Here is a 22,163-nt window from a genome sequence, read left to right on the forward strand (position 1 = left end):
GAGCTTCAGTATGTGACTGGTTTACAGGCTTTGACCTTCAACACTTGCATAACACATGGGACACAATGTTTTTACCTTGCCTCCTGAGATTTGATTATTTTATCCTAAACAGCATTTTCGTAAAGATGGTGGAAATGAGTAAAGCCACCCACTACAAATAAGATCTACAACAGTCCTGCAACATGCCCTCTGTTACTGTAATTAGAGCAGTTTACCAAATCATCTTTGATTTAAGACCTTTGATTTGATAACACAGGGCCAGCTTGCAGCTTGGCTTTCCTCCTTCTGCTGGGGAATAAGGGAGAATAATGCTATTCCAGAAAATCTAGATCACAGATGGTCACTCTAGAGGGGGTAGCACACACAGAGCAGAGGCTTAGGTGTGACTCTCCAGCACATCAGCTCATCTGTGGTAACGGACTTCATACATGCTGCTACCCTTGCAGTACCCTGTGGCAAATGTGTAATGCAATGCTCCTTCTTCATTAAATAGTGCACAGCCTCGCTTTATTACTCTGTTACTCAGATATTTAAATATTAAATGTTCATTTTCCTAAGCGTCTTTTCCCTACTGTTCTTAGGGACTTTCAGTAGTTTCTGTATTCTACTCCAGGGTCAATGTCATGACATTGCCATGTGAAGAAATTCTTACACAGCATCTAGTACGCACTGAGTGGTATTGGAAAAGACCTAGTTACAAGCTAAAAGGATAGTATATTTTGGATCCCCTGTGGATTACTGAAATACTTCTCCAGAAAACTGTAAGACCATTCACTTCCAGTTACTGCCTTTCTTATAGCAACTGAGAAAGAATAGAAATTACTTGAAAGACCAAAAGTGTTATAAGAACACTAAATACCTTGTGTGTACTTCACTCTGATCATAGATTTTGGTTGTCATGAAACTGAGAGCTAGATCTTGCAGTATCTAGTGGGTGATCTGAATAGATCTTTAATATGTCTAACAAATGGTTACCACTTCTGTGTTTCTCTGTACTTAGGACACAGTATTGGGAAACACATCTTGATCTATTTGCCACGGGCATTTTTGTTCTATGAATTGTTTCAATATGTAAAAAATTGCTGTCTTTCCTAAAATCTCTATAGATGTTTTTAGTGGACAGTCTCTTTAATGGTACAAGCTGCTTTGGAGGTTCTCCGTAATACTCAGCAGAATTTAAGACTTTTTGAAGACATGCTATTCTATCTCCAGAGAAGGTGCAACTGGTCATCTTGGGAAGTATCAAGATACATCTTCTCCCATACTGCAGTCATCATTTTCCACTTTCATCCAAAAACTCCTTTGGAAGGTTATCCTCTGCTTTTCTAACAAATCTGTGCTACTGCGTTGTGGTTTAACCCCAGCCATATCAACCAAGCCCCGCACAGCTGCTTGCTTGCTGCCCCATCTTTTTAAAATAATGATACTGAAAGAACTAAAATTATTTAAAATGATTTATTGCATAAAATTCAAAAGAAGTTAAAACAGTTAGGAAATTTTAAGTCAGACGACCTCGTCAGTCAACAGTGGGACAGAGACATCTAACTGTTCATAGAGCATGCTCTGTGGTAACATGTACAAGATAAAAACTTCAGAAATCTGTTCTATTTCTCGAGGAGCTGACTCTATACATAGCTGATTCATCCTGACAGAAGTTACCCAGGGGCTAACAAATTCAAATAAAGTAGATTAGTCACAACAGGACTTCTCTGTGTCTCTTCTGATAAATTGCGGTATTATTTTCTTCTAATTACCTGCCTGTGGCAGGTTTTGCATGGTTTTTATACTGGTATGTGTACTACTGACATATCCTTCTGTATTAGCCAACTTTGCTATATTCTACATATGAGTATTTTTCATACATTTGTTTTTCATCTGCTGCTTTTAGGCATTTTACTTAGAATTCTGAGGTTAAGTGACAATTAATTAAATATGTCTATCATCATCTCTCAAACAAAAAAGCTTCAGTTGTATTACTGTTTAATCATCTTCTCCAGAACAAACTCTATCTGTGTTTTCTTTTTCCTATTTTCAATTTTTGCATTTCATGTAGAATCATAATTCTGCCATTACCTGGATGTTTTCTTTTAGTTGTCAGTATCTGGTACAGAACAAAGGAGCAATAATGGTGATACATGAAAGAGTAGTGGCAGCGAATGGAAATTCTATACTACAAAAGCCATTTAAAAAGTCAGCATTCTACCATTATTATACCATAGCCACAGATACGTATTTCACTGAAATTCATATATCAAGATAGTAAATGCCCTGGGAAGAGCTACGGATATTGACTGCGGTCTTCGGGGCACTAAAAGAAATTCTGAAGAGAGTTTGGAGTATCAGGGGAGAATACTGGTTTTGAATAGTTACTCTGGGAAGCTTGTAGGATTAATTTAATAGACATCTGAAAGGTTACTTCACAATCAGATTAGTCTTTGCAGTCTTTTAGCTGGTCATTTTATCCAGTGAAGAATGCTGTTTCTACTGCACACTTGGCCAAACTGAGGTTAACCTGCTCTCTACAGTAGTTTCACAAGTGTCTTAAACCTAACCAAAATAGACTGCTGGTTGCTTCGCACCTCTCTCTTTTCTGTCTATTCTCAGATATTTTGCCACATTTGTCAGATATGATGCTTTATGTTATAATAAACTAGCTAGTCTCCATCAGCTTGTCTTCCTCCAGATACCTTCTGATTTCATTCATTCATCAGAAGTGCTTTTAAATCTGTAACTCAAGTGCTTTCATGGATCTGCAGACTCTTGGTATCTCCTAGAGCTATGAATTTTTTTTTTTCCAAACGGGTTTAGTTCCTTCTGGTCCTTCAGCAGTCCTTCATTTCAGTTAAATATTACAGTCAGTAAATTTGAGCCACTATGCTGACAGCATTTTAGAGTGTTCAAATGGTTAGGGCTGCTGTAGTGAACATTTTTGACCAAAGTATGGGGATATTGTTAGTTTTGTATGCAATTCACTTACCATAGATGCAGGATTGCAGCTGCGTCCACAGTGTCCTCAGGTACAATGGGGAAGGTGCAACTAAGGAAGAGTTTTCACTGGAGAATTGCAGTGGGGTTCAGAGTAAACAGATCTTTTGTAACAAAACCAGACTCTCTACCGAAGAATGAGCTTCCTCAGCTGTTGTGCAGTACTTTATTAAATCAGCCACATTGCTGAGAACTTCCAGAACAGAGCACAGTGTTAATCCTTCCTGCATAATTTCATTAGAAGCATTCTTAGAAATTTCCCCTGTCAGGATGTCAATGAAAGTGAAATAATTAACATTTTTGTACTGTTTGCTACTTGAGGATTAAGCCTGTGTTATTTAAAACAGCTGGACTCTGTTGGACTAAGTGGGGTTTTGTTTGGGGCCTATATCATCACATTTACTGATGAAACCTTGTTTTTCAGCTGGAAGGAACCTTGGTGATGCTCTTGTCCATTCCTTCTTGTGGCCTTAGGGAACCGTGCTGTATTCATTGTTCATAAAAGTATGAGGTCCCAACTTAGAAAACTTAGGAATGGAAGAGGCAAAACAAGATGAAAAACTCTTTCAGGACTTAATTTCTCTGATGATTAGAAAACGCCTAAAATCAGCCCACCTCATGTGCATGGCCACTTGTTTCCATGCCAGTATTACCTTTTGTCTTTCTTTATGATCAGAGGCAAGTGCTTAGTGATATTTACCCTCTGTATTTTCCATTTTTTGGCAACCTGAACGTGGGAACTTCCTACTACCAGAGGTTGTATTTGCACTTAGATATTTGGTCGTGTATCTTTCTGATGTGTAGCGCTGCTGAACCGTATAGTGTGAAAACATGTGTGAACTATGGAATTGAGTCAGAGGCAGGATCTGCACTAATAAAATCATCTGCCTGGCATTGGTCTTTGGTCTACAAACAGTGCGATATAGATTGACTCATGTTCACACTCCTCAAGCCTGGTACCTTCTGGAGCTATGTTGTGTACCCATAGGTAGTGTGGTTGGTTTTGATCTCCACTGGAGCCCATGAGTCACCCCTGTGGCCCCAAAACATAACTGAAAAATGTCCGAAGTCCCCCTGAGCATGTGTCACAGCTCACCAGGGTTGTGATTGTATAACCCAGTACTCAAGGTATGTATGGCACAAGGGAATGTCAGCCTGTAGAAGATGTTGAGGATGTGAGCCTTATTTGGAATAGTACTAAAGGTGTGTATGGGTTGGAGGGAGCTACGCTTGGTACAGGCACATCCATAGGAAGACAAAATCAGGGAACAGGAGCTGCAGTATTTGACTACGTAAGTGCTTGCAGAAGTGCTGCTTTGCAACAGACTCATGCTGTGGTTTGACATGTGTTAAGACCCGCAGTAGAGATTGCTCAGGATGAGGCAGGGTACATGAATGTGTTACTGTCAGAATCACTGAGGGAGGCATACAGTACTGAAATTATACCAGCTTAATGCCTTTGGGCCAACTTTATGCTGGAGGTAGGAGAGCAGACAATACCTACTGTGGCACAAGTTAGGGTACAGATGGACAATACAAGTTGCAGTGTGCAACCTTTCAGTACAAAGTGAAGCCCTCAAAAAAAGGGTATTTTTTTAAGGGGCAGATCGGCTTATAGTAAATCAGTACTTTGTGTCATGTGGCTGTGTGCTTTTAACACAGTATTCAGAGCCTTACAGACAGAGTTAATTTATGATCAAATCATGTCCTGAGTGACATTTTATTTATTCACAGCGTTACTTGACATCTCTTACTTCACAGAAGTTGGTTCTACAACCTATGACTCACAAATGCTTCCTTTATGGAAGAAAAAGAAAAGGGCTTTCTGCTGAAGAATATAATTTAGCTGGTTCAGAAGCAGTGGAACTTGGCTCTGCACCACCACTCATACAACAGTTTTCCAGGCAAAACCCTAATGCAAAGTGCCTTTTGCACTTTGAACTATGTTTCTTTGTAGTGTCTAGTTGCAGCATTTAGAAAAGCGAGTGTCTATGTGTAGCCTAAACAAACACAGATTACTTTATGCATGTTAATATCATTCTTTTTATACTAGTAAGAATAAGATGCTGTACTGGCATTACAGAATTTTCAATGCTGTAAAAATGGAGAAAACTAGTATGAGCCTCTAAAGGATATCTATTTGAAGATCAAGCTCATTGCCTGGCCACTCCGGGATTGAGTCACCTCTACCTACATCATTCCTTATAGATGCTTGTCTGATGTATTCTTAAAGAGCTCTGAGGAGACAAATTCTACAGTCCTCTCAGTTATTCCAGTGCTTGCTATTGCCTACTGGCAGTTGTTTCCCCTCTATTTCAATTATTTCTGACCTGAGCACATGAATTCTGCTAAAAGCATTTAGTTGGTACTTTTACAAGTTCCTTAGGAAAGTCACTGGGAACAGTTTTAATGCCAGGGCACCACAGACCTGCCTCATGGTCAGTTTTGGAAGCAGACATTTTTTGAGATTCTCTGCTGGATTTGTCTTCATTTAGGAAGCCCATCTCCCAGATCCTGTAAAATGAATGGGTCTGGAAACAGTTGTGCCTTTTTTCTCCTATAGTATCAATCTCTAGTTTTATTTTTAATGTGGCGGGCAATTTAATAAGTGTTCTGAAAACAACATATTGATCAAATACACAGTCTTCCCAGTATCTTTTATGTTTTGTGGGGAATTATGTGGTAGAATCTCAGAACTGTAAATCTAACCTGGTTTCTACTAAAGGAGTAATAAAATTCCCTTTGGCTTCAAGCACTAGCATTCAGGCCAGGACTGAAAATTTCAAACTTGTCTCCTTCAGCATCTTAAAGAATCAGACTATATCCTATCCAGCTATCTGAACATCAGTTAATATGCCTGACTTTGGGCAGTGTGATTTAAAAATTGTGAACATAGTTTTCTCTCAAAAATATTACATAAATGTGCTGGCAGAGCTTCCAAGTTAGGATCAGGATTTCTTCCCTGTTCTGAAAAATATGGGGACATAATGTAACAATATAAAATTGTACCCAAACCATGGCAGGACCTGCAGACACATTGCTGAGGATAACAAGATGCATTTATAATGTCCAGCAGTAACTGTCCTTATGTATGCTTTTATTCCTAAGGTGATAGATAATTAGTGGTGCCTTTGATTTCAGTGAAGGGAGTGGATAGACTTCCAAAGGCCTTTTTTAAGGTGAAGAGGAGGCAAAAAGGTAGCCACTATGAAGTAAATGGCATGCAGAAAGTCATCCCCGAATTTTTGTGCGTGTCACTTGTTTGCGCCTTCAGATAGAAAAGCTCTGATTTCATTTCACCAACTGAAAATTACTTTCATATGGAAAATGAGGTCTGTTTAGTTCATCCTTTGATAAAAAATTGCTGGGAGTAGGTCTGCTCTGTATTTCTTGGGAAACTGCTTCACTGAGCAAAGCCAAAACTTTTTTTTTCAAACACAGTCCTTTTTTTTCAAACCACATGTTCAAGTGTCTTAGTACAAAATGCCACATTTTCCACTTTAGCAAAAAGCATTGGAGAAAAATATGTTAAATATCATAGGTCTATATAAATTAAAAACAGCTCTGAGTCAAAGCACAGAGTTGACACACACCTACACAAAGAATAAACATCTTTGCAGGTAAACTCGATGCTGAGAAAAAAGGAAGAGGGCATATCTGAGAAAAAAAAAATAATTGATTTGACAGTGAGAAATCCAGGACATTTCTGTTACTGGTGTGTGGAACTATTTTCAGTAGTGCATAAAGATCAGAAAGGATTTCTGCAGGAGAAGATAATATTGAAAACAGGGTTTAAACGGAGTGTATAAAAACTTAGAATGTTCTCTCTCCAAAAAAATACCTGGCAGTTTATACAGCTTTTCTTGCCAAAGGTTTTGATTTTCATCTCCAAATAAACCTGCCAGCTGCTTAGTCTATTAGTGCTAGTCTTCCAAGAATTCTTCTGATAACCAGTAGATCTCTGGTCATGTAAGCACTTTCTTTAAGACAGTCAAGAATAAAAGAAGTCAGATGTTACATGAATTGGTTTTCTTTTCAACTCAACTTTTCATTTGCTGAAGGAGAGAAAAAAAATTGTTGTCTATTCTTGCTGACATCCATGTATATTCTTCATTTTAAGAAAGTCAAGGTCTTTCTCTTTTGACATCCAGTTAAAGAACAACAATTTTGAATACTCTAATCCCTCTTTTGAAATTAGAGATCTTTAAGATAGTCCCACCTTAGACATTGACCCTGTTGCTGATTGAGGAAAGTCTTAGCGTCTCTAACTTTATACAGCCATCTCTGAAATGGAATTAACAATATACTTACCTCACAAAGGTGCTGCGGGGCTTAGTGAGCTATCAGCACACTAAGACACTTCTCCCTCTCTCCTCCTGCTCCCTTACTGCACCTATTAGGCTAGTGGGCAAACCTATCTCTCACATCAACAAAGTAGGTAAATTGTTTTTCTTCTAGTGTCACATAAGGGATACTTGGGAGTACTTAACTTATTAACAGCTAAAAAGGTCATTGAGTGCGTGTTGTTTGGGTTTTCTTGTAACAGTCAATCATAGAGCTCCCTTCTCCCAGTTAGGAAAGGAAGATTTTCTCTCTTCAGTTAGACTAGTCTCTTAAGATGCCTTTGGCACTGTATATTTGTTCCTGTTATTCAGATGTGTGGAGGCTAATGAGATTTCTAACATCTATCTGTTTATAATATCTCCTTGGCTTTCAAATTTCTTTGCAAGCTTTGCTGTCTGGTTTTGTTTTTTTTTTTTTATTTCTCACAGAAATGCTTTGAGCAAAGTGCTGCTGCTGTCTTATTTCTGGTCACTGAATACTCAGCAGGTCTTGCTAGTTGGGATTTTCTACTGATGTCCTTAGATGAAACTTTTATACAGAAAATAATAAAGGCTTCTTCAGACATACAGCATAGCTGGGGCAAATTAAATTAGGATGCTTTGGGGAGGGATTTTTAAAAACACCTTATTTAAGATGACAGCAGTTTTACCACTGATTGCAGAAGGGATAAAATTTCATGCAACTGCTTTTGAAATATTATCCAGGCAAGAGGAAGGGAATCTCTTCATTTTAAGGGAGAGAGTACATCCTCAGAGAAGTGCATACAATTCACAAGTGATGACCAAAGGAACCGAATGATGCCAAAATGGAGCCTTAGGGCAGAGCAGCAGCTTTGTTTGTCTAGGTTTCCTTAAACTGTTGTTTCTCCTACCCTATGATAAAAAAATAAATATAGCCTTCATAAGCTATCAAAATGATACACTGTGAAATTTCCTCCCTGAATACCTTCCTGTCTACCTGCATACCTGGCCTGCTGTAACTCATCATCAGACTGGCCAAACACTTCACACACACAGCCACTAGCATGGGTTCTTGTAGGGTGAATTTCAAGCTCTCTTTGGTCCTCTCGTGTCTCTTAAACCTCTTCTGGGGGCAAGGAGGTTCTTTCCTTTGTTAAATATTTGTGCTACTGAGTTTTTTTAATTACCTATTGATTGGACGGTTTGAATCTTCAGGATGAAGGGGTTGCACTGCAACTGGAAATAAGGAAACTCTTTGTGGTGGAAGTCGGATAAAATATGCTGCAGTAGGTTTGAAAAATCACTTGCAAGATCTTTTTTAGCACTTTTTTAGCCAGTCTGTTTTTTCCTGTAAAACTTTTTGTCTTGAACTTCTCTGTTCAGTTCTTACTAATATAAATATCACACTGGAAATGCTCCATTTAGGTCAGGCAATCTCTTGTAATCTGAATTTCCAAATATGCACACAATTTTAGGGGCTCTGTGCATCTCCACATCCCCCAGTTATTCTTCTGTTCAGCTGAATCGCTAATGCATGTTCTCACTAGCTCCTACATCATTTCTTCTAGTGCATTTTTTCTGCCTCCACACATTTTCATGCTTTTGAGACAGTTTCTACTCATTGACCAGACTCAAGGCTTGATAAAATGATCTCTCATGGTAAAGCTTACAGTTATGCTTCTCATGTAACTCTGCGTTTGGGTTAAGTATCATCGTGGTCACTCTAGATATGGAAATGGTACTATGTCAATATGTACTATGGTCTCATTCTTCGATGCTTCATTCTTCTTATAAAGCAGATAAGTTTTTTATTAATTAAGCAAATTAGTTGACGCTTAGCTATTTCATGACTGCACCTAAAATTAATTAGAAAGCTCTGTCTATAACTATTGGGGAAAAAAAAAATTGATGCAACAAGTGAATAGTTTTGACTGACAGTGTATGAAAGTCAGTGCTGAATTTACATGCTTTGTGTCAAGGAAGATTTGCATACTTCGTTTTCCCTCTAACAAAAGGATCCATCACTACCTGCATTTTAATAGTCATTCCCAATGTTTAATATATGGCTGAATGACAATTCAAATACATAATGTCTGTACTGAGAACATGCCTTAAATTTGTCAGTTTAATATGGTAGCCCTTAAAGCGTTCATTAACTTTTAAATGTAACAATTTGTGTGAATTTCTGAATGTTTGATTTCTGGATGGCCACTTTTATTGTATAGTTTTAAAGGCATCTACATACATACTATATTTTAAAAGAAGAAGAAACAGTCCTATAAAAAGATGGCTTATTTTAAAAGGAATAGGTTAGTATAAATTATAGTTTCTTCTGTTTAACATTTTTTGTTACACAGTTTGTCATAGCATTTACTGTAGCAGTCATTTGCTCTACTGTGACTGTACTTCAAATCAGAGGCACTTCATTAGAAAGGCTGAAGTGGTGGCAGGTCCATCTTCGCAGCATTTGTCGCTCTCAAAACCAAGGCCTAGGGATTTCTGTATTCTTGGTTTCTAGACCTGAGAAGTGAGTGTTATTAGTTTGATTCCCTGATAGGGGAAAGCACAGCTATGGCAGTGTCCTACTTCCAGGCTCCAGCCTGAAGCTCTGCCTGTTCTGTTGGGGACGGGAGCCCAGGGATCCGAGAAGAGTTGCATCCTTGAAAAGACTCTCTAGGGAGAAGGAGTGGTGGGAGTTGTTGACTGTGCAGCAGAGCTTCCAGGTAGTGGTGTGTGAGGTGAGAACAATTCACAGCTCAGCATTTCCTTGATTCTCATCAACTGCCGGTAAATTTTGTAAAGCTGCCACATACAAAAAAAGCAGTGATTATAAGAGAGAAGTGTGTATTAGCACTACAGCTGTGTAATTGCAAAAAGGAAAAAGCAGACAGTATTTATGCACATAAAGCCAGCTTATGAGCTCTGCTGACATTTTGGATCCCTATTTGCTAGGTTATTTGTGAACATATAGCTGAGGAGCATTTTAATCAAAAAAGTATTAAAGAAAAGCAAACACAACTGCTAGTCAGGCTTAATATCGATAAACATGCACACCTAAAGTCATTTTGAAGAATGGTTGTCCCTATTTACACCATGGACTTGTTCACAAATGCAGAACAGATTTCTCTTTGTAAAGCATAAAATATCACATCAGGGAGCACAAGCACTATCACATGTAAGACACTAATGGTTTAACGAAGCAGGAATGGCCATGCCCCTGTTTAGCCCGTGCGGTCAATACATATGCCAACGTTGCCACATTCATACTAGTAAGCTAACACTTCTGAATAGTGGACAGATTTCTAAAATACTTGCAAACAGTGCAACTAAGTCCATCAAATTTTTTTGCAGAAAGTTGTCTGACTTTCTGTCTTTACATTACTAAGGCTGTAGAACAAATTGCATTGATCCTAGCACTTATATTTGCAGTGCTTCTTTCTCTCTTTATTGGTGATTTTATGCACCCTGTCTCTGTGTATAGTCTCTTCTCATACGTAGAAGCTTCATCTTCTCATAAGGAAACATTTTCAAAGTGAAGAATCAATAACACATCATTACTGTCTGTTTGAAGCCACTACGCTTGCAAAGGTTAAAATATTGTGTTCAGACTGGCAGTGTGTTTTTTCTGCTATGGTAAATCAGGACCCTGCAGGGTTTCCCTTTTGCCATCTTTACCAGCTCAGTCGCAGGGAAATGGCACTGGGGTTTGAGGTTTCAAAGGAGGAGCAGAGCACTGGCATGTTCCATTTCTCCTCTTTTCCTCCTCTTTTCTGCTGACTGGCAAACTGGCTGATAGGCGTTGGTTGGGAGAGTAAAATAGGCTGGACTGCTCACTCAGAGTCAAGCAAGAGACCCCGTGAAGCTGTTCAGGATTTGATCTTTTTGTTGGTTTCAGTCCTATCTACCAGCTGCCTCCCAGAAGCGCTAACAACTTTATCCTTGTGTTTCTGGGTAATTTTTATTCCCTTCTAGTTTCACCAAAGCAATAGTGTAAGGCAGCTGGCAAATCCTGACTGCACGCACTGTTTTACCGAATACCTTGGCACTGAAAGGTAAGACATAAACTAAAAGCCGAGTGGTCAGTAGGAATATCCACGCCTCGCAGGATCATTCAGCTGCATGATTTTATCAGTGAAAGCGAGCAGGGACAGGAACAGGGTTGGTCCCATTTCTATAGCCTAAGCGAGAGGTCGTTTCCTTACGGACCTAACAGTCACAGACCATCGTCGGGAAGGCCGCCCTTCAGCATTCAGCACAGCAAGTCGGGTTAAATTAGACAGCAGCACCTGCTGGAAGGCTGCTTAGCTTTGCCGGGAAACAGGAAGGTCGGGGCCGCCGCCCGCCCGGGGCCGCCGCCCGCCCGGGGCCGCCGCCCGCCCGGGGCCGCCGCCCGCCCGGGGCCGCCGCCCGCCCGGGGCCGCCGCCCGCCCGGGGCCGCCGCCCGCCCGGGGCCGCCGCCCGCCCGGGGCCGCCGCCCGCCCGGGGTGCTCCGTCGCCATCTAGCGGCTCCTGCCCGGTAAGGAGAAGGAGCCCGGTACTGGCTGGCATCCGAGCGTTTTACGGGCGGCAGACGGCACGTGTAGCGTTTTAAGCTTTCCGTAGCAACGCAGGCGTTTTTACTCGCCCCAGTAATTCCTGGTTCAAAAGAAGTAGTTACAAAATCAAACTTTTGTCGTGTTTGTTTTGCATAAAGTGGCCCTCTTGTAGTTTTTCTTTCTCAGCAGCTTCATCGCAAGCACAAGAAAACTGAGAGATCCCTGATGTGGTATGACTAAGGCAGTCAATAAACGTAGGTTACACGTGCAGAAGATACTGGATTTAATGGCATAAGCTTAGTCTTCCTTTTTTGTTTCTCACTTGGAATAGCTACAAATCGTATTCATGAAAGACAACACCTTGACATCATGCATCCCCCAGTAATACGGGATTTTGAATCTAGAAGCAAGAATGTAACACAGAGTTAGGAGGAAAGGGTTCTGTTTCCAGGTTTAATGGATTTTCCATGGGACCTTTTAGCTCTGCTCCATTAATTCTGCAGTTGTAAGATGACAGCGTTATTCAGTGCACTCCCTTTTTCATGATGTCCATTCACAAAGCAAGCTGATTATAGCAAGAGCATGGTGGTGTGACAGAGGCACAGAACCAAGCAGAAAATCCTGTGTGTTTACAAAATATGCAAAATTATAAAACACACTGTGTAAAATAGCATCCCCGCATAGTGATACTGTTGTTCTCTTCTGTCAACTATGAGGCCTTTTTTTAAAAATAAATACCTTCTATATTCTTTAGGTATTTAGAAGGTATGGTTTTGGCAGGATAGGTCTCCTCCCTCCCCTGTGGAAAATCATCACCTATGTGCTCTGGCTCTTTCAATTATTTTCTGCCTGCAACTCTGTTAATTTGTATAGCAGGTGACCTTGCTCCCTGGAGTGGCATGGAAACCAGTAGAAATTTTGTTTATTACAACCATTTGGGTGTTAAAGCAATCACTTCCTCCATGCCCCGTCAGGCTAATGCTCCCAGCTGGTGGAGCTGAAACAAACATAGGTATTGAAGAAGGTATAAGCCCCTTGCATTTCAGTGCTGAATGCCCATATACCTAAACATGCATATTAGTAGGGATACAGTTTGTCTCTTTTCTTCAAGTGAAAATGTTGCATAAGTTGAGCAAGTTTCAACATCTTTCCCCATACTTCATGAAATCTTTCATTTTCTGGACTTTTTTTTCTTTTGTTTTAGTAATGACCACATACCGTTGTAAAGCATTTCCAAAGGTAGAAGTGTCTACTGCTTGCGTAAAAGCAGTCTTTTGAGGATGATACAGATTATGATATTGATATATTTAGTTTTAATCTGTGTATTGAGAAATGTTTTCTTTCCTTGTTTTGATTAACCATCAGTGTGGTTAAAGGAATTGTTTAATTTTAACACTAAAATGTGGACTTTATTGGACAAGTTCAAACAAAAGCACTGAAACAAAAAAAAATTGAAAGTATGTTCCCTTATTTTATTTCTGTTGGCATCAGAAAGATCCTCCTAAAAGACTTTAAACTTTCTTGCCACCAAGGTTTAGCCATCTACTGAAATAAATAGGAAAATTATCATAAATATTTTCTATTGTTATTTATTAAGAGTTAACAATATTCTAGGTGCAGATGTTGAAATCCTAGCACCAAATCCAGCAACTTACCCATGCCAACATGCCTAAACTGATGAGTAATGTCATTATAGTCATGTGTTTAACCCTCTTCACGGTTCAAAGCTTTTTCATGACCGAAATGTCTCGCCGATGCCAGTGGTTAGATTGCATTAATCTTGATCTAAATGTTCAGGACACTGACAAGAGATTTACTACATTTTGAAGTAAATGGGGCCTGTCTGCAGGTTTTCAAGCCCTCGTTCCCCCTGCAACCCATATTCCTGTTTGGGTTACACAAGATCCTATGCTCTCACGTGCCCTATACCATGGGACTGCTAGCACTATGTGGTCAGGACTGACCTCTGAACTAGTAGAAGGTGACACTATGTCACTGGTAGACAGAATACTGACACCTGTGGAAAAGAATTTTGCCATTTGATCTAAGGGACATAAGTTAGGTTTCATATATGGCAGCATTGCCATGTCTGTTTTTTTGCAATGCATCCCACCATCACTTAAAATTTTGATACTCTCTCTTCCTCTGTGTGGATTTGAATATGGTGAGAAAAACAGGGCATGCTGCTGTGAAAGGGGAGTCTTTTTAAAAACTCACATGTTGGCTTTAGGAAGATGTAGTCAGATATTAAAGAAATACTCAGAAAAAAAAAAATAGAATCAGTTGCTGATTGTCTTCGAATGTAACTTTTAGAAGAGGGAAAACATCAGGTAAGGCAGATGTTAACTAAATTACTCTTCTTTTTGAAAACAAAACATTGCATGGTGTTGGGTCCTTTACTGTCATGCCTTTATTCTGTATCCAGTTGAAACAGTATTTACAGACATAGTTAACAGCGTGGTTCCTGGCATCAGTACCGAAAGCTTTATTACTTTCTAGTCACATATGTTAAGTAGGAATGTATATTCTTAGTGGTGATTGCTTTCTAATATCCTTAAGAACACGTGTACCGGTTATATACAACCCATATTTTTACTTTAGTGTCACAGATGAACACATATTATTTTAATTGGGTTAATTGTGCATTTTTGTCCATTCACAGTATTGCTTTACTGTGGCAGATGGCCCAGTGTATGTGTTATAAATACTTTGCATGACATCCCCTCTATTTTACTAATCTTCACTGTGACTTTCCCATTGGTAATGACTAATTACAGTTTCCTAGCCAGCAACTTTTAATAGATTCCGTTTTTTTCTTGATCTCTGCCTGTCCTCAACAGCACTGTTTTGTTCAATAATTTAATCAGTTCAGCAACAGTATAATATTAGATAATTGAACCATTACTTTATGAATTTTTGAAATGCAAAATAGCCATGAAGTAATCACTGATGAATATTTCAGTATTGATAGAGACCACTCTCTTTCCTGAAGAAACAGAAAGAGTTTTGTTATCTATGCTTGAATGCTTTCCCTTTCCTTTGATTTTTATTTCTGTGCTGTGGTCCTGACAACCATATGCAGTAAATAGGAAGGAATCCAATAACCAGAAAAATTAACAGAAAGGATTAACATTTTGCCTACCCACCATGACCATGTTAACCATTAACACCTACATATCAAACGAGCAAGTTTATACAGAAGAAAAATCCATTCATCCCTGTCTTCTCTTAATGGTGAATATTTATCTGCAAAAGGGACTCCCTAAGGCAAAACCACTTCCAGGTTCGTCCCAGCTGTGTTAGCAGACAAAAAGGATGTAGGTGCTGCAAATTCAGTGGGAGAATAACCATGCAGGGCTCCTAATGGACTGGTGTGGTTTTTTTGGGAAACTCCTGGACTCAGGACTCAGAAGTTCCTATTTCTGTCCAGAACCACTCCTTTCTCTGTGAAAAGGATCAGATAGTTGGCTGGTTCATTCTTATTATTTGTGTGTTGCTAGCAGCTGCTATGTTTTGCTAAAGGCAGTACTCCTCACGACCCCTCTCTTTTACCCAAGGTATTTCATGAAACGGAGCAGTAGTGGAGCAGAGCTAGCAGGTGGCTGTAGGACAATTCCACAATTTCATGGCAGTTTGTGAGATTTCACAGTTTAATTTCACAGTTTAATTGCGTTCCTTCTTAGAACAAAAAATTACTTCAAACAAGAATGCCATATGAGCCCTAACCACAGTCTGTATTTTGAAGCTTTCATTGCAGAGATAAGGAGGGAGGGGGAGCTGGCTGGAGCCTATTATCCCTCAGACATTAGGATGAATTTGGATCTTAAGTGTAAAATGAGTAACTTTATAGCTTTTATTAAAAAATGGTTTATGCATACGTGAACCCCTCATAACTTTTCTTTCATCTCCTCCCCACCTCCCCAGAGCGATATAGGAAGTTCAACTTAAAAATGTTTTAATGTTTTTTAAGGCAGCACGTGTATGTTAATGCAGCTACCCTGGCTACCTGCCTGAATTTTGAAACTGTTCGATGGCTTGTTGTAGACGCTTAACTGTGCTTGCTAGTGTTAGACACCTTCTCAGTGTATTGCTGCTTACTCAGTGTTGCTGATTTTGTGATTTCTTTCACCTACTGAATGTTGATCCTGACAGTTTTAATTAAGTCTGCCTTTTCTCATGATGCTGCTGAAGTCACATGATGGGACAAATTCTGCCTTTGGAGACATTTGCATACTGCCAGTGAACCCATCTAAGGGATTATGCATGTGTGTCCAGGGAGAGAAGGGCGTCCAGTCTGATACAAAACCAGTTCATATGCAATTGTAAAAGGAAGAAATGTGGAAACGTGCCTGAAAAACTTATCTTTGAAGAGAGGAAAAGAGAGCTGATTGATACGCTTTTAGAGATAAGGAAAATAAACTAGATAAAAGATTATTGTTTGCTGATGTTGAAAACTTTCAGAGAGGCTTAATGCAAAACATTTTCATTTTTCCTCTGACAGGCACAAGCATATTTACTGTTTATGAAGCTGCTTCTCAGGAAGGCTGGGTGTTCCTTATGTACCGAGCAATCGACAGCTTTCCCCGGTGGCGTTCATATTTCTATTTCATCACCTTAATTTTCTTTCTGGCCTGGCTTGTTAAGGTACTGAAAAATATGCTCTTTTAAACCTGTCTGAAATGTGAATCATATTAGAATGAATTCCTTCTCTTTTCTGGTTGCTGAGCTTTGTGTCAGCCATTCTCTCTTGTTCTTTTTTTCAGAATGTTTTCATTGCAGTCATCATTGAAACATTTGCAGAAATTAGAGTGCAGTTCCAGCAGATGTGGGGGTCCAGGAGCAGTACTACTTCAACTGCCACCACACAGGTGAAGCACTTGAGATACTGAGATTCTCTGGGGACTTGATTGGGTTTGGTTTATGAATGAATAGTAAGCCAAAATTCCTATCAGTTATTTTTTTTTGTTTGATTTGACTTTGCATGTTACTACATATATTTTAAAGTTTATATATTTTCATATATTTTTCATATTTTCATATATATTTTCATATATATTTTCATATAAAATTAAATTCTAGGGTGTATTATTCAACTAGGCTTTCTTAAATAAGAATAATTAAGATGACTGTATTATGGTTTTCTATATGGCTGGGTGTGTCATCACTAAGCTTTTATTTGCTTTTAATGAAGTAGGATAATGCTTTTTTATCATGCCATTGGTGGGTTTGGAATTAGGGTTGCTATTGAATATCACTTTCTGTGCTAAGGAAGAGCTGAAATTGCAAACTGTAGCTGGAAGAAGAGAGGTCAGAGGGTAGCTGAAGTGTTTGCGGAAGCTGGTTCTGGAACTGTGAAAGGCATTTTGAGACCAAGGAGGAATGAGGTGCTGAGGCAGTGAAAGAGCCGTGCTGATATTTGAGGTAGCCACAGAAGTCGAGGCCCTGAATATGAGATAATGGGTAGGAAGAAGCTGTGATAGGAAGGGTGCTATGTGTGGGCTGGGTGGTGTTGAAGACCCAGTATGAAAAACGAGGGCTAACAGGCTGAGATTTAAATTCTCCCACTCATTATTGCAACAATCATGTTATGTATCATGAACGTACAAAAGGCTAGGCTTTTCCAGGCTAGTGCAGTTTGCCGTCTCTAAGAGGGACCAGTACCGATTGCCTGGAAAAAGCCCTAAGGAAGGCAGATTTGAGAAATATATCCATGAGGAAAATTTTTCTATCCTCTGTAGCTAGAGGTTATTTATTTTCTTAAGCCAGAGGATTTAAGTGTTTCAAAATATTTTATTAAATATTTTCTGATATTCCTTTGGATATTCCTGTAATCCATACGTAAATCTAGCCCTTTTCTGCCTGCTGATACGTTTTGCGCCTCAGATAGACTTTGCAGCAATAATTTCTACTCTATATATGTCTTTGTCAAAGTAGACTTGGTGATATCAATTTAAAATCTAACAAAAAAAGGACTTTTCCACATGACACGTACTTAGCCTGAAGAGTATAGTGTTCACTTCATCTCTGATGAAGCAAATTCCTGAGCTGTATAGGCTTAACCAACATACTCTGAACTAGAAGCTGGAACAGAGAGATCAATGTAGGGAAACTCAAGAAGCAGCCAACATTAAGGAGTTTCAAGAATAAAAGAAATTCCAAAAATAATGTCATCATGCAAAAGAATATGAACAAGTTGAATATCAGTTGCATCATGCAGAATAAAAATAGCGTGTTTGCTGCAGACAAGTGAATGGTTACTTTGTTCCTTGAGTCGCTGGCATAATGGGACATAAAAGGAGTCCAGCTCACCAAATTACAAAAACAAGTTATGTTCTTCTATATTAAGAACGACATAAAATTTCTTGCAGTTTTTCTTGTTCAAAGTACCAGATGAAAGTTAAAAACCTTGCTTGTTTTGTGCATGAAATAACCTTGAGAAAAAGCAACATATCTTGCTTCATTTGCCCACTTCATAAATCATTAAATTGGTCCCAAAACTTAGCCGTAATGAAAAGAAAACGAGTGTCCGAGACTCAAAGTCAAGGAGGGGGTGTCTGGAGAATGATAAAAGGAGGTTCTTCTTAAGCACTTCAGCATGGCACATTAAAGTGTGGTACAAAGAGGAATAGCTCAGTGCTGATCTGAGTTGGCTACTCTTCCTAGTGCAGAGATGCTACATAAGGACTCAGCAGCGTTACAGCCATATTTGTGTGACACTGTCCCCAGTCTAATGAACACTTCTCTGAGGATGCCTTTTAAGCTTCAACCACGCTGCTGTGGCTGTGTTCTCGAGGTGATTTGTTTGGGTGCTGGATGTCAAGGAAAACGTAGGAGTGAGGCAGGAATTTCGCCACACTTCATTACATAGTAAATGCAGACTCCCAGGTGGCAATTCAAAATGCTACAGCTATTAATTTTCTTTTAAGGACATTTTCAAGGACAGTGTTAATAACTTCCAGACATGGTTTCTCACTGTTCCTGTGTCCAGCAGTCTGCATCTTTTTATATCCTAATTTCTGAGGGAAAAAAAAAAAAAGCCAGAATGCCTACACCTATGCTTCCAGAGGTTATTGGTAAAATGTGAATATTTTCCAGAAGTTATTGGTAAAATGAGAATGTGGTCAAGAGAGCCTTTTCCACTGACATTATTAGAGCCTGGATATCATTGAGCTATTTGCAGAAATTATAAGCTCTCAGTAACAGTACAGAAGGACTGTACAGCTACTCTTGATATGCATCTGTGCAACAAAAATAAGTCTTTGAACAATGAATGAAAATAGTGTTGCCAGTAAAAAAAGATGAGGTTGTCTATAATTTCCAAATGCACCACGAAGCTTATTTTTTGGTCACAATGTATTCGTGTTTCCTTAGGGTAAGCTTACCTTAGTAAGGAATTTATTCTGAACAGGTACCACCGTCTAATGATACTGATCAGAGATTAATTGAATCTGTTTCTACATCAGGACTAACAGAGGCAAATTGTGTTTGACGTTACCTGAGTAAAATTCAGAATCTATTAATGTGGGAAAAAGAGCATGTTGCTTTTTTTTTCTGTAGCAGCAAGAACCATTTCCCTCTTATTTTAAACTAGCTATCATCAAAATGTATGCAGGTCCTTAAGGGGAATGTATTAGATTTCACTTGTATTTATTGGCATGTAAAACATCTCTGACAACAGTTTTCCTTTTCAAGATGTTTCATGAAGATGCTGCTGGAGGTTGGCAGCTTGTGGCTGTTGATGTGAATAAACCCCAGGGCAGAGCTCCTGCATGTCTACAGGTATGACATTACTTTGTAATAAATCAGTGTGTGTAACCAGTACCACTCAAATGTTGGCATAAGGAGACCGTGATGAGAAATAGCCACAATAGTTTTAGTAATAAATTTCTTTAAATCCATTGCTTTCTGCCGTGTAGGCTTGTTCTTGAAAATCACAGGTGAACAAAAAAAAGATATCCCACACCCAAAGGGAGAAGATGAGGAAAATGCAGTCCTTATAAAGGCTCTGTTTTGTGTGCTAATGAGAGAAAGATCTTAGATTCTTTTTAATATAAAATAACGTAAGTAATTATCCTTTAGCTCTCAGACTTTATATACGAACTGATTCTATTCCTATGTTATTCACAACAGAAATGCTTGTTTATTAAGTGCAAAATACAATAACATTGCCAAGAAGCATGACTAATCATAATAAACACAGAAGTACCTCATTTCTCTTGTTCCGTCTTGAAAATAGGCCCACAGAAGAAGGGGGAAGAGGCATGTAGGTAGTAAACCATGCAGTGTTTGAAACTTCCAGTTTTAATATTCTCACTTGGATATAGGTGAGTTTGTAAAACTCTGTCCTCATTGTTTAAATAAGTCCAGACTAAGATAAGTCTTATTTTTATGAATCCCTTTTTATTACAGCATATTGTACAGCAGCTCAAATTTTTATTTGCAAGATAAATAATGTCACTTCTGGATGAAACAAACTTGCTTCAGAGTAGAAAGCCAATTCTATAGCAATCTGATAGCACGATGTTTGCTGGCAGTTTTGGTTATGTTTGGTTTAATGTGTAAACTAAAATACACGTACTTGTTGGCAGCGTGTACATTGCTGAACACTAAGCTGGCAAACACCTTTCATCCCCTCCACAAGCTGTTCATTCTCAAGTGTCTCTGCTTTGTCAATCCACTGCCATATATTTAGTTATAGCATATGTCGTAACTGATAATTCCTCTTCCCAATTTTAATTCCTGGTTTTGACAGCAACAGGAACATCATTTGTGGTGTTCTCAAGTAACAGTGTCATGTATTTGGATAAAATGTAGCTGAACTCACAATGAAAACTCCTCCAGATGAAAGTTAAGATAGCATCTGAAATATCTGGTCTGCCTTGGTCTGTAGTATCGCATTTTGCCCCTTTTAAGAATCATGTGAACACACATTAAATTGTGTTCCAGAGAACATAAATCTCATGCATCAGTGGGTGCTGCAACTTTTTATAATTGCAGCTCAACTAGCAGTTTTTCTTCTCATTCTTCATCCCTTTCTGCAACATCTGCAGGGTTTCCAGTAATCTGTGACTTTGCTGGATGTCAGTCTAAGGAAAGCAATCCAAAGGAAAGCAGTGCGTTAAAATATTCTTTTATTAGGATAGTGCCCAAAATAGGCTTTATTCTTATTAAATATAGAGTAAAATACAGTCCAAAGAAAGCAAAATGTCAAAGTCTGGATAAACACACACATCTTTATTCATCTCACCACACATTACTGTTTCAGTTCTATCAATCCAAAGTAAAAAGAAAATAGACTTCCTAAAAAAATTCATCTATTTATAGCCTTTGCAGTATATTAAAGGCGTTCTTTATGCATTAAGTCCCTAGTGAGAGATGTGGTAGTTATTTTCTAAGGGCTTGGGTGGGTTTTGTTCCTTAAGAGGAACATGGTGCATAAATCTGAATCTGGAAAGCGTTAATCAGGCTGGAGAATATATACTCTGCCTTTAGGACACATTCAATTAATATGCATTCTTCTGACCTTTATTAGCTAAGTATATTGTCATTCAATATCCTGTGAAGGATGGAGTTCTTAGAAAAAAGTAGAGAAGATGTGAAGACTCTCTATTGCCCTGTATCATTTTAATTAAATTTTGCAGTAAGTTTGTTTTTATTAATTCCTCTCTGGGCTCTGTAACTATTACTGCTCCAAATACAAAAGGGAACCATTATTAAAAGCTCTGTTCAACAGTTACATGAGTCTGGGTCTGTGCTGTGATGAAACTCCACTTTTTCATTGTATTAAATTATTTAGAATTTACTTCCTCAACAACCTGTACTATGCATCGGGAGAGGAAATATCCTAGAGGCTAAGGGAATGGAGAGGGACTTTGGAGACCTGCATTCAATTTATTGGCAAAGCGCAAATTTTCTGTAGACCTTGAGAAAACTACTTAATAGGTATCCGTATGCTGGAAAAGTGTATCCCTCCCAGATTTGGCTACTATGGTGTTTAAACCTACTAACTACTTGAGAGGCACTCCAGTAAGATGGGCTTGTGCTATCTAAGTTGGCAAATAGATATATCCAGCTCTCTAAAGCGGGGAGTGATGGAGGAAAGAATAATGTGATTTATGTGTGGTGTGTAACATAAAAACCTCCCTAATACAGGTTTTACATGGACTAGCTGGATCTGTTGGGTTTTACTAGTTTGGCCTTGGTACAGCCATGCTTACTCCCACAGATCAGGTCAGGGAGTTCAGCCTGACAGACCGTGCTAGCCTAGGTAGGACATTTCAATGGTGCATGGAGCAATGCAGGTCTGGTGTTATCCCTGAGCAAATAGTAATTCAGAGAT

General features: G+C 38.9%; 1 protein-coding gene across 1 annotated transcript in view; it reads left to right on the plus strand.

Moving 5' to 3' along the window:
• NALCN (sodium leak channel, non-selective) overlaps positions 1-22,163 on the plus strand; it is a 247,593-nt gene that overhangs the window by 70,311 nt on the left and 155,119 nt on the right. The window contains exons 8-10 of the mRNA XM_064440627.1: positions 16,326-16,468; positions 16,588-16,692; positions 19,517-19,603. Of these exons, the coding sequence (XP_064296697.1) occupies positions 16,326-16,468; positions 16,588-16,692; positions 19,517-19,603 (335 nt within the window). The remainder of the gene's footprint in view (positions 1-16,325; positions 16,469-16,587; positions 16,693-19,516; positions 19,604-22,163) is intronic.

The sequence above is a fragment of the Phalacrocorax carbo genome, chromosome 1 (genome assembly GCF_963921805.1).
Source record: "Phalacrocorax carbo chromosome 1, bPhaCar2.1, whole genome shotgun sequence".
Classification (NCBI taxonomy): Eukaryota; Metazoa; Chordata; class Aves; order Suliformes; family Phalacrocoracidae; genus Phalacrocorax; species Phalacrocorax carbo.